At 29.0% G+C, this 12,869-nt stretch overlaps 1 protein-coding gene across 1 annotated transcript; it reads left to right on the plus strand.

Moving 5' to 3' along the window:
* Positions 1-2,129: 2,129 nt before the first annotated feature.
* Positions 2,130-4,148, plus strand: LOC122314881 (heavy metal-associated isoprenylated plant protein 35-like). The gene is made up of 3 exons (XM_043130517.1): positions 2,130-2,290; positions 2,405-2,480; positions 2,896-4,148. The coding sequence occupies exons 1-3, from the start codon at positions 2,207-2,209 to the stop codon at positions 3,855-3,857; spliced, it is 1,122 nt and encodes a 373-aa protein (XP_042986451.1). The 5' UTR covers positions 2,130-2,206; the 3' UTR covers positions 3,858-4,148.
* The last annotated feature ends 8,721 nt before the right edge of the window (positions 4,149-12,869 follow it).

Below are 12,869 nucleotides of genomic sequence, written 5' to 3' on the forward strand. Positions count from 1 at the left end.
TACAGAAATACTATAGTCACAATCGGCAATCTCGACAATAGTATTTTTATTTTTTGAAAATTTTTAAACATAAGTCTAAACACAACACATTATATTTTTTCTTCATTTTACCAAATATTTGGTATATGAATAATGAGTACAAGAATTCAATTAGTTTTAAAAAAATAAATCCAAAAGAAAATTAAAAAAAAAAAGGTGTGATGTGTTGGGTATAGTCTTATGTGTAGCAAATCTTTTTTTTTTTTACTTAATGATTAAGGTAGTATATTTTTTAATAATATTATAATTTTTATAAAAAAATATTTAAAAGTATTAAAACAATACACTAATTTTTTTTTCCTTTATCGCCTTGTCGGGATCCCTCATGTATTTGATATTGCTAGAGTGGTTATAATTCTATCTTGCTAAGCAAGTTGTTATACTTGGGAAGGAAGGGATGGAGATTTCATAGAAAGATCTTTATTTCATTTATATTAGCCCACTAGAACTTGATAGCTTTGAAGAATGCTTCAGATCTTAATTTTCTGCCATACACCCTTATCACGTATGCATTACTCCACCATTATTCCATCCCACTGATTTAATTTTTCTTACATTTGCCACTTATAAACAATCCCTGCTAATTTTTTTTTAATTATTTGTTTTTTTAATATGATATCATTTAATGCCACGTCAAAGAATAATAATATAATAATATTTTTCGACTTCATTTTGATAATAATTTTATAAAACTTATGAGTAATACTACATATAATTATAAAGTATGCAAGTGTCGTGTAGCCATTTTAAACAAAAAGTAAGATTTATTATTAAAAAATTAATTTATTTTCATATAAATTTTGTATTTATTCATTTTTTTGAATATGATTGCATGTCGCTTACATACTTACGATTACAACTATCATTTCTCAAACTTATTATCTTAGGAAAGTAGATCTTTGTTTTATTATTTTTAATCTTTTATTTTCCATCAAAACATGTTTTTACAGGAATAAATTCTTATCGCTTAAACAGATTTCTTTGGCAAAATCATTTTTTAAAGTAAATCCCATTGCTCTCATAAATATTAACAAAAAAAAAAAAAAAAAAACCACATCTACAAAAATTTCTCTTTCTTAATATATTTAAATATTTCATGGCATCTTTCGAGCAGATTTCAAAAAAAAAAAAAAAAAAAAAAATTATATCTCCTTTACAAAATTTAAAAGGGATTTAAATTAAATATCTCATGTATCGTTTAGATAATGAGATGAGATGAGATAAAAATTGAATAAATATAATTAAAATATTATTTTTATATATTATTATTATTTTAAAATTTAAAAAAATTAAATTATTTATTATATTTTATATAAAAATTTTAAAAAAAATTATAATAATTAAATAAAATAAAACACTTCTGCTATTCAAACGAGGCTTAATTTATCATTCTTCGAAAATACAACTTTGTTAGTTGGGGTCGTTGTATGGAGAACGTAAATTTTCCTAACCCTAGATAAGATCATACTTCCTCCAACAAAGTTGCTTAACATGTGTATTCTTAAATGATAAAAAAAAAAAAAAATGCTTTTAGGGGGTTTTAATCTTAAAATTTTTATCTCATTTCATTCTTAAATATCATTCAAATAAAAATACTTTCAAATTAATAATTACAAATTTTCTAAATTTTTAAATAAAAAATAAAAAATAATTCAATTTTTTTAAAAATAAAAATAAAAATTATATTTTAATTTTATAATATTTTTTATTTAATTTTTTCTTTTTTTTTAAAATCCCATAAAATAACTTAAATTATTTAACTATTATTTACAAATTATCTTATTATTATTTATAAAATTCTTATCTTATTTCACTCCCAAACTTATCCTTAATATCAACTTCTAAAAAGTAAATAAAAATAAAAATCCATGCCATTTATTTACAAATAATAAAACTTAGTTATTAATTGTCATAATATCATTGGACATAATAAATATTAATAATAAATACGCATTATTGCGTAGGCGGTAACAATATTGTAGCTTCCATCGTATCATAACAAATCTAATAAGATTTATATTAATTATCATCAACAGCACTGTTCCCACCCCCACACTCTCTGTCCCCACCCCCTCTCTTAAAAGGCTTCTTATTCCTTCTTCTTAAATAAGCCTTCTCTCTCTCTCTCTCTCTCTCTCTCCCGAACTGCTTTTTTTTCCTTCTTCCAATGGCAGCTACAGAAGCAAAGACAGAAGCTAAAGAAGTACCCAAAGAAGTGGTAGCAGAAAGCCCAGAACCTCTCAAATACAAGGTATGATAAAACATGGTTTCTATGATCCTATCGACCCTCACTTCTATTTTTTTTTTTCCAATAGTTTGAACTCACATATTTCTGAACCCCTTCTACTTCCACTCTTTTCTTTAGACATGGGTCTTGAAAGTCTCCATCCACTGTGAAGGCTGCAAAAGAAAAGTAAAAAAGATTCTAACAAACATTGAAGGTAACTCCAAAATCATATATTCTTTTAGATATTTCTTCATTTTGGTTGCCGATTGAGTTTCAAAGTTATATTTATGTTCTCACATGGGTCTTGTTTACCCAAGAAAAAAGGTTCTCGTTCATTTACTCTAGTTTGAAGTTTCATTCCTTCTATTTAGTTATACCTTTCTTTTTAATATTTTTCTTTATTTTGTGGGTTATAATCTTATGGGTTACGAGCATTTCTCATCTGGGCTATTTGTATTTTTGCTTAATCATGTTAGTATATCCATTTTTTTCCCCGAGTTTTCTCTTTTCTCCTCCATTTTTGGTTTATTTCATCTTCAGTTCCCCTCTTCTTCCCATCTGGGTCTTTCTTTTTTCCTCTGTTTTGCTCTTTCACCTAAAAAATTTGGAACTTGCTGTTGGATTCTCAGGCGTTTTTAAGACAGACATTGATTTGAAGCAACAGAAAGTCACAGTAACAGGGAATGTGAACTCAGAGACTTTGATCAAGAAACTGGTAAAGACAGGGAAACATGCAGAGCTTTGGCCCGAGAAAGCTGGCCCGAAAGAGAAAAAGCAAGGCAAATCGAAGAACAAAGAGAAACAAAGCGAGCAAGAAAGCTCTGAAGAAAGCAACAAAGTCGATGACAAGGAAAAACAGACGGCGAAAGTTGAAGTTCAAGGCCACGATCCTGCTAAAAATGGTGAAGGTGGTGAGGGTTGTAACGTCAAAGTCGGTGAAGGGAGTGCTGCGACTAGTAAAAACGGCGGACAAACGACCGAGCCAAAGCATGAGGTGAAGCAAACTGTGACCGTACCGGCCGGTATCCAGTCTCCGGCGACTGAGAAGAAGGGTGTTGACGGTGAGGTTAATGGGGGTGATCAGAAAAGTGGTGGTGGCGGTGGTGGTAAAAAGAAGAAGAAGAAGGGGCAACAAGCGAATAACAACAGCAGCGACACCATTGATGAGGCCGAACGTTCTGGTGATGCACCGCAAAGCACTGGATCAGCAAATCATGGTCAAGGTCCAATGCCAATTCCAGTTCCAGCCAATCACAGCCCTCCACTTCAGCATGTGTACCATCAATACCCACCAGCCAATTACAGCCCTCCACGTCAGGAGTTACACCATCAATACCCACCACATTACCATGCGCATTCAGTGCACGCAACGAACTACAATGTGGCATACCCTAGCACCACATCATACTATACCTCACCACCACCGCATTCATACGTGTACATGCACCCGGGTCTAGGGCTTGAGACCGATACGGAGCGGGGCCGTCCACCGGCCAACTATGACGTGTATTCGTCGTATTCATCACATCCGACGGCCGATTCGTTTGAGCTATTTAGTGATGAAAATCCAAATGGGTGCACAATCCTGTGACATATATATGTTGTGCTCGATGGATGATATTGAAAATCTAGGGCATAGGTAGCTTATACCACTCGTATAAGCGAATGGGGGTATAATTTTTGTAATGTATGTAGATAATATGAAAAGAGAAAGTAGTAGTTTGAGACTTCTAGTTGGGGGGGAAATAAATGGTGTTTGTTTCAGTGGGTTTTGGTTGTTATCTGTTCTTAGCTTTATTTAGTGATGTTTTGACTCTATTTTAAGGTTAGTTTAAAAGTTACTAGCCTTGTAATGCTGAGTTGTTCGTATGCTTCAACCCAATCTCTCTCTCTCTCTCTCTCTCTCTCTCTCTCTCTCTCTCTCTCTCTCTCTCTCTCTCTCTCTCTCTCTCTCTCTCATATGCTTCGAAGTACGCTTTTTGGTGCATAATTGCCATGGATGGGTCCAAGAAACCTAGGGGGTCATGGCCATGTAAGCTTGAGGCCCCATGACTTTTTGCTGCACCTCATACCAAGCTTTGCTTTGCTGTGTGGTTCTCTTGGTTGTAAATGGCTGGGGGTTTGTAGGACCTTTAAAATCTTTTACTTTCTGATGTGTAAAGGAATTAGGTGGGATGTTTAATTATATAGGATCCATTTTTAAAAAAGATAGTGATTATGAATCGAAGACAAGCAGGCCGAGTTTTGATGCTGTGATCATTTAAGTTGATATATGAATAGTGATGCTGTGATTATTTAAGTTGATAGATGAATAGTAGTGTTCTATAAATTTTATTAAGATAGAATTAATTATTAAATGTAGTTAAATGTATTTAAATGTATAATATAAGTTAAGATGCAAATATATTTTTATGAAAAATTTGAAAAAAATAATAAATTCTATCTTTGATTGATTTAGGTTGTGTTGGATATTTAGCTGAGTTAAGTTGAATTCTTTATGAATAATAATGAGTTGAATTAGTAGAGTGAGTTATGTAAGGTCTATTTAAAATAAATTTAGATGTGTTTAGATATTAAGATGAGTTTAGTATTATTTTTAGAAGAGAATTATTAAGAAATTATACAAAATAAATCTGTAAATTGATATGATTTCATGGAATCTATTAGATCTGTTTTATAATAAAAATAACTTTATAATTTGATGTAACACATTAATTTGTAAATTTATTTTTGTATAATCTATTTATGACTAAAATATTTTTCTTTCTAGAAAGTTAAAAAAAATTATAAGTCCTATATATAAAGACGAATTGAGTTAAAAAAAATTATAAATTACACGTGTAAACAGATTTTAAGTTGAAATAATTTTAATAATTTAAAAATTAAATATTTTAATATTAAACTCGAACTTTTAACTTAAAATTAGATTAAATTAAATTAATCCCAATTAAATCTTACGACATAAAATAAATGGATCGCTCAACCAACTAAGAGCATCCTCATCCCATTCCTCATCCCCATCCCTATAATTTAACTCAAAATTACCTTTCCTCAAAATTTTCCCTAAATTTTATTTATCTTTCAAAAACCTCCTACATCCCATTCCCTATCCCTATCTCTATTCTATTAAATAATATTTTTCTATTCTTTTTTTATTACTTTTTTATTTCACTTCTATTTACAAATTTAACTACTCAATATTTTTTCTTATTTTTTGAACTATTACTCTAGCCAATATTTTAAACAAAAATTTAAATTATTTTTTTGTGAATATAATAATATTTTTAAAATTAATTTTTTTATTTTTTCGTAATTATTTAAATTATTTTTAATATTATTATTTAAAACTATAATAAATATGAGTATAAAAGAAAGTGTAGATGATTGAAAAATTATTTATTTTATATATTAGAATAAAATATTAATAAAAATGATTTAGGGAATGAATAATGAGTCTCCAAATATGGGGACTTACTGTTTATTCCCTAAACCTTTTCCCTAAAATAAGGATCTAGATGTGGAAAGTATTTTGACCAAAACTCTAAAATAAATTCCAAATTATGAAAAATATAAAACTTTAAAGAACCGAATGTGGATGCTCTAAACGTAACCTTCCCTTTGCTAAGTGAAAGGTCATAATTTTTTTTTTTGTTCCTTCTAAAAAATTAGAGGATCGATTCTTGCTTTAAATAGGCTTTAAATTACTTGGCCTCAATTTCGATGAGTTTCTTTATTTTCTCCCTTTTCTTTCGAAAAGCAGTCTCTTTTTCTGATTAAAACTGCCTTTGGACTGTGTGATAGATCGTCACTTTTACAGAGTTATTACTCTTTTTTTTTTTTAAAAAAAATTGATATAACTTCCTTTTTGCCTTGGATTAATGCGAGACTTTGCCAGCTCACGCCTTGGATTTAAAGGCATGTGTACGATTGCAGACTAGCCCCACCTTTCTCTCTAGGGAAGGAACCTATAACGAAAGAAGGCGGGCTTGTGGGCCTATTTAATTTATTTTAATTTTAAATGCTTTTATTATTTTTAATTAAACTTCTAAATATATCACATTTTAAATAATTTAACGAGTATGATTTGTCTAAACGGATTGAGAATATTATCTCAATTCATTTGATTCAATTTTTATAATTTTTTAAATTTTTATATAAAATATAATAAATAATTTAATTTTTTATATCTCAAACAATAATAATATTAAAATATGATATTTTAACAATATTAAAAAATAATATTTTAATAAATAATTTAATTTTTTAAATCTCAAATAATAATAATATTAAAACATAATATTTTAACAATATTAAAGAATAATATTTTATTCAAATTTTAACTTTTATCTCATCTCATATTAACACACGGTCAAAATCTCATCAGGTCTCGTTTAAATATTAAAGTGAATTGAATTTTTTATGAATAATAATGAATTGAGATAGTAAAATAAATTTTATAAGATTCACTTAAAATGAGTTTAGATGTATTTAAATGTAAAGACGAGTTATCCAATGAGTTTAAATATATTTAAATATGAAAATAAGTTATTCATGAGTTTAAATATATTTATGAAAATTTAAAAAAAATTATGAATATGACGTGTAAAGATATATTAAGTTAAAAAAATTATAAATTTTATATATAAAAAGATTTTAAATTAAAATAAATTTAATAATTAAATATTTAGATATTAAACTATACTAATTTCAAAGGGCCTTAATGTCAAACTTCAAAATGGAGATAAAACTGACACCACAGTTTGCCATTGAAGTTTTGAACCTTCAATTAACTAACTACCCAAAAATATTCCTCAAAAAGTAGGATTAATCTGGGCCAAACTCCACTTTCTAATGAAATTATTAAAATATTTCTCTGATTTTTGTATAAGGCGGATTTTTTGGCCTTTCAAAATGGTTTCGTTAGGGTCATATTGGTAAAAGAACAAAAATCAGAATTTAATGGGTCCTGCATATCAGCCCAGCTTTTCTTTAAAAGAGTATATTTTCCTTTCTTAAACCCAGAAGAGAATAGTTTTAATTATACAAAGAAAAAAAAAATCTTGGAGGGAATTTTTGAGTTCATTTTTTCAATGATATGATCAACACAATTTGAGGAAGCAACTCCAAAAACAACGAACGCCTCAATTTAATAATAATAATTATTATTATAATAGTAATATTCTTTCAATCTCTAGAGCTAGAAAGCTCTTTGTGGGTTTTTATTCCCTTGGCTACTTGACTTTCCTTTGACATTCCAAGCATGGAGAACCTTTCTTTTCTTCTTTATTCTTCATTGAGGCGCCATAATTGTACCCCATACAGTTTTTAAAAGGCAATCTCAACTAGAAAACAACATTTATGTATACGTGATTTAAAAAGGTGCTTTAGGAAAAGAAAAAATCTAGTTACAAATATAACTGTCATTAATATATGTATTAATTTAATGTGATTGATCAAAAAATAATTTTTATTAAAAATAATATTAATTTAAATTTTAAATATAAAAAAATCAGTATTAGTACGAAAATTAGTATGCGATTTTGCTTGTACGTAATAAAACTTTTAGTAAAATGATTGTATAGTCTTAAATTATGTAAATCTTACATATTTTGTGTAGAGAAATACTATTTATCATCTTCACACTATATCAATATATAATTTGTCATTTTTATCTTTTTATTTAAACAAATAAATGTTAGTGTCAGGTGTAAGAGATGATAAGTAAAAGATTTATTCTTTTAAAAAAAATAAGAACTTTAAGACTCACATAAAAAATGTTTTATATTTTTTAACAGGGTATGCGATATTTACAAATCGATTTGTAAATAAATAATTTTAATTTCTAAAGCTGCTTGGAATCGATATGGGACCCACATGTCCGAAATAACTGCTAGAGCGATGCTCGTGTAATTTGGCTAACTTAGGATGGTTAGCATTAATTGCATGCTAAATGCAGGACAGAGGAATAACAGAGAGCGAATATGAAACGAGAAAAATTTGAAGTTCCTTTTACATGTAAAAGAAGGGAAAGAAAAAGGGTCATCCTGGAGGGGTACGATCCAAATCATAAAAGTGGTATAAAAAGTGTGTAATATGGCAGGGGACGAAATGATTCATGAGAGAATCTTAAATCAAGAAACATACATGTAAATACAGTATTCAAGTCAATCATGTGCAACTTCTGTCATCATTTGCACATTCCTGTCGATTATTTTCTGAGCAATTTTCCCTTATCAAGAACCTGATTCCTTCAATCCACCCCCATCATGTTCCTTGAAGTTCCTTCCTTGCTTGTCAAGCCGCTCTCTGTCTCTCTGTCTCTCTGACCAATGAAACTGGTGCCGAAACGACTAGGCCCTGGCCCCTGGCTTGTAAACCTCACTCTCAAGTCATGGGAAGGTCGGTGCAGTCGCACTTCTCTTTTCTTGTGCTTATGAGTATTAGGAGCAGCTTTTATGGTCTTATCTTATCGAACATCCTCGTTGGATTATATAAATATAAATTTAATCAAAAATTTAATTAATAGAATTTAAAAATATTTTACATTGGATTATTTAAATTCAAAACTTTTAACTTTTAATTACAATAAAATAAGGTTTACAATTAAATTTAGTTGTTACCATCTCAAATTCAAATGTATAAAAAATAATTTTTGTGCACTATCTCTCCCTCTTTTCTCCATTCCCATTATCACTCTTCTTCCGGCATTATTTATCCGTATTATTCAATAAAAAATAATAATGTATTTTTATATAAACTCTTAATTTAGAAAAAATTAATAAAAAAATATATTATTAAATTTATAATATTTTATTATTATTTTGACTAATAGATTGATAATTCAATGTGAAAATAAGTTTTGAGTAAAATAGTCAAATATAAAATCATATCATATTATGTAAATTTTATATTTGCATTTGGATAATCCAATAAGAATGCTGAGTGTGTATTCAGATTGGAATTTTTTCGGTTTAGCCTGAAACTTGGAATTTTGGGTGAATCTGAGTAGTAATTCATCCAAATTGGATCACATAAAATATAATAGATAATTTAACTTTTTCAAATAACAAAATAATAATAATATTAAAAAATAATATTACAACAATATTTTATTTAACTTTCATTTAAAACTATTTCATCTAATCTCAATATCTAAACAATCCCTTAGGTCCATTTGATTTGTTTAAAGTCGTATTATTAAGGGTGTGTATTTAGATCGGATTTTTTTTTAATTTATTTTTTAATATATTTAGCCTGAAACTTGGAAATTTGGGTGAATCCAAGTTGTTATTCAACCAAATTAGATTCGGGTGAGCAACGGATTTGATTATTTAATTTGTTTTCTGTAACCCGCCATTTTTTTTAAACAGAATTTTTTGTTTCAAAACGATGTTGTTTTTGTACTTGTTTTGCATGCAAAAAAAGTAGAGTTAAAAAAAAAAATAGAATTAAATAAAAGTGGAGTTGTTAAAACCAAATATTGATTACAATCTGGGTATCTAATTCTAAGATACCCATCTGGATTTTGGACTATAGCCAGTTTTACCGGAGCGGATATTTGCCTAATTTTTAAAATTCGGATATGAATCCTGATATTTTCGGATATCCTATTCGGATGCACAACCATACTTATTAATACATGAAGCCATTTAGAATTTATTTTATAATAAGTATAATTTAAAATAACAAATTTAAAATGAAGAGTTGCGTTATTCTTTGGTTAAAGTGCCTAACCCTGAAAAAATTATTAGATATCCTGATAATATGAATGACACAGTACTTTTATCTTGTCACAACATGTTCATATAATCCAAATCGTTAATATACATATATATATATATATATATATATATATTAAATTTAATCAATATGAAATACTATAATACAATGTGAACATCACGTATCGGTAGTTTGACACTATGAAAGTACATAATAATTACTCCTAACGCTGTTAGATATGGATTTCATAATAATATGAGTGGTAACCCGAACTGTATATGTATATTTTATCTACGGACAATGACAAATAATACAAAAATAACCATGTCATTGCTCTCAAAGCCTTTTCAAATGAAACATCCCCATTGAATTTTTTGTTTTGTTCCCCTAGAACTTCATCTAACGAGTGAGACACTTATAAATGACATTCCCTGATTTTTATAATCCCCTCCATTAGGGAGGGTTGTCTCAATTACTGAAAACATGCCTGTCTTCGATAGTTTAGGAAAGATAAATAACCTGTATTTTAGAAAAATATAAAAAATACAAAAATTTTATATATAATTATTTTTGTATATTTTATTAATGTGATTCTTCATGTCATTTTTTTAATATAAACTAATTGTTTTGACATAAAGTATATAAAAGTGATTATATTTAATTAATCACAAACTTAACAATTTTAAGGTAAAGTGGTGCTAATCATGACGACAATGACCGCAATTATGACAAATAACAACGATGCAATCATCTTAAGCATGCTGAGTAATAAGAGATTAACCAACTGGCTTAGTACATCTACCTAATATTATTATTATTTTTTATTATAAAGTAAAAGATTCATACCTTAAAAAAATGGAAGTTTTGCTAGAGTCCAAGAATAGGAAATTAACATGTTAATATTATTAAGAAAACATGTCTCCATAAAAGTTGCATACAAAGTGGTTTTGAGCCAAACTGTAAGGGAAAAGAGGCAGTTGATGTTTACCCCATTCGCTTTCAGAAAAGGTGTGCCACAAGGACCACCGTATTTTTTTTTTTATTACTAGTGTGTTTGGAACTCGAAGTTAATCTCAACCATGTTATGTTGGAAACATCATTAAAAGGCCAAGGCATGAAATAAGGTGCATGATTTAAAGCCATAAGAAATTAAACTAGGAAGAAGATGTTTATGACATGGAGTAAAGTGGATTTAGATTCTAGAAATATATATGCTGGAAACATCATGTAAAGTTGATTCCGTACAGCAAGTTTCCCTTAGTTGACTGTTTGAGTGTTGAGAAAATAGAGGAAAAGATTCTGAGTGTTCTTAAAATGTTATTCTTCACAACAATCCAAGAGGCTTGGGAGGGAAAAATATTCAAGAGGGCACATTCAATCGTCCGTGGAGACAGAGAAGTGCTAGATGTACACAGAAATAATCTTATAAAAATAAGGCCTCATTTGATTATGTAAAACATCTCATCACATCTAAATTGCATAAATCTTCTAAATTTTACAACAAAATTGAATACCTATGGACCTAAGGTTTATGGGAATGGCTGAAACAAAGGACGCATCTCAGAGAGGGAGGGTATGGGCTTTTGATTGAATGAAAACTGTTGAAGAAACAGACAAATTGGAATATGTAACTGTCCAAGGGGATATGTATAAGGTACAGGGAAAAGTTGCCAAGTAACCCAATATTTGCTACCTTTTGCTTTCTAGAGTTTTATATATGACTATCGTTATCTCGTGGTCTTGATTCTGGATTAAAAGATATGGGACGGTTTCCATGAGTCCATAATTTGGATTTGTTCAACTGTAATATGGGTGCTGTCAATTCCTTCACTCCTACCATGCTGAACTAAAGATGGACATTTAGGCAGCAAACCTTTTATAATGTTGTTTCTTTCATAATTGCACCATTGGATTTCGAGTAATCATACTTTTTATTCAACGTTTCGTTATTATCAATCACAATATTTAATAGAGTAATATTATATATAATCATAGAGTGTAAGTGTTGTACAATCACTTTGAAAAAAAGTAAAATTCGTTATTAAAAAATTAATTTCTTTTTATGTAGGTTTTATATTTATTCACTATTTTTAAAATGATTACACATTCATAACTGCAAGCATTATTTCACGTTTTGAATGTGACACGTTTTAAGTGATTTCTTATATCAACCACTTAAAATTAGAATCCCTTAAAATATAAGATGCATGGCACATATAATTGGAGATGACAAATTCAAGATGGAGAAGAACATTTATCCTCCCGAGCCTAAATATTTGTACGTTTTTGTTAGCCAGTCCAGGTAAACCAAACTGTTATAAAACTGAACCTTTGAGTTCATACTCAAATCTTTGAGACATATCGAGCCTTTTTGGCAATGAAAATGGATTGCATGAAAAGGAGCATACGAGCCTTCGTGATAATTTTGAATGGTGCTGAGGAAGGTTAAGGTACATAGTCTGGGATTCCTCTGCTTTTACAGGCACTACTTGGCTGCAGAAACTAGAAAAGACACAATAATTAGAACACATCTCGTCCATCAAAAGCCCAAAATTACAGTTTGCCTTCATTATGAGTGTTGGTGTTACCATATTCATGATTATTAATTGTACGTTATGACAGGATACAATATCCATTGGCTTAAGAGCCACCTAACTTTCAACGTCTTTGTTTTAAGCCATGCACGAAAGATTCACAACATGCCTGCAAAAGAAGTGTTTGGCTAGAGGTCGAGCATAAAAAATGACGTGTGATCTGACTCATAGGGTAATTAAGAAAATGTGTTTTTAATACTCGAAATGAAGTGTTTTTAATCTTAACCGTGTTGGAAACATCACTAAGAACTCAACCCATTCTGGAATGATATGGCACAGCTTAAATAAAT

This window comes from Carya illinoinensis, chromosome 7 (assembly GCF_018687715.1).
Source record: "Carya illinoinensis cultivar Pawnee chromosome 7, C.illinoinensisPawnee_v1, whole genome shotgun sequence".
NCBI lineage: Eukaryota > Viridiplantae > Streptophyta > Magnoliopsida > Fagales > Juglandaceae > Carya > Carya illinoinensis.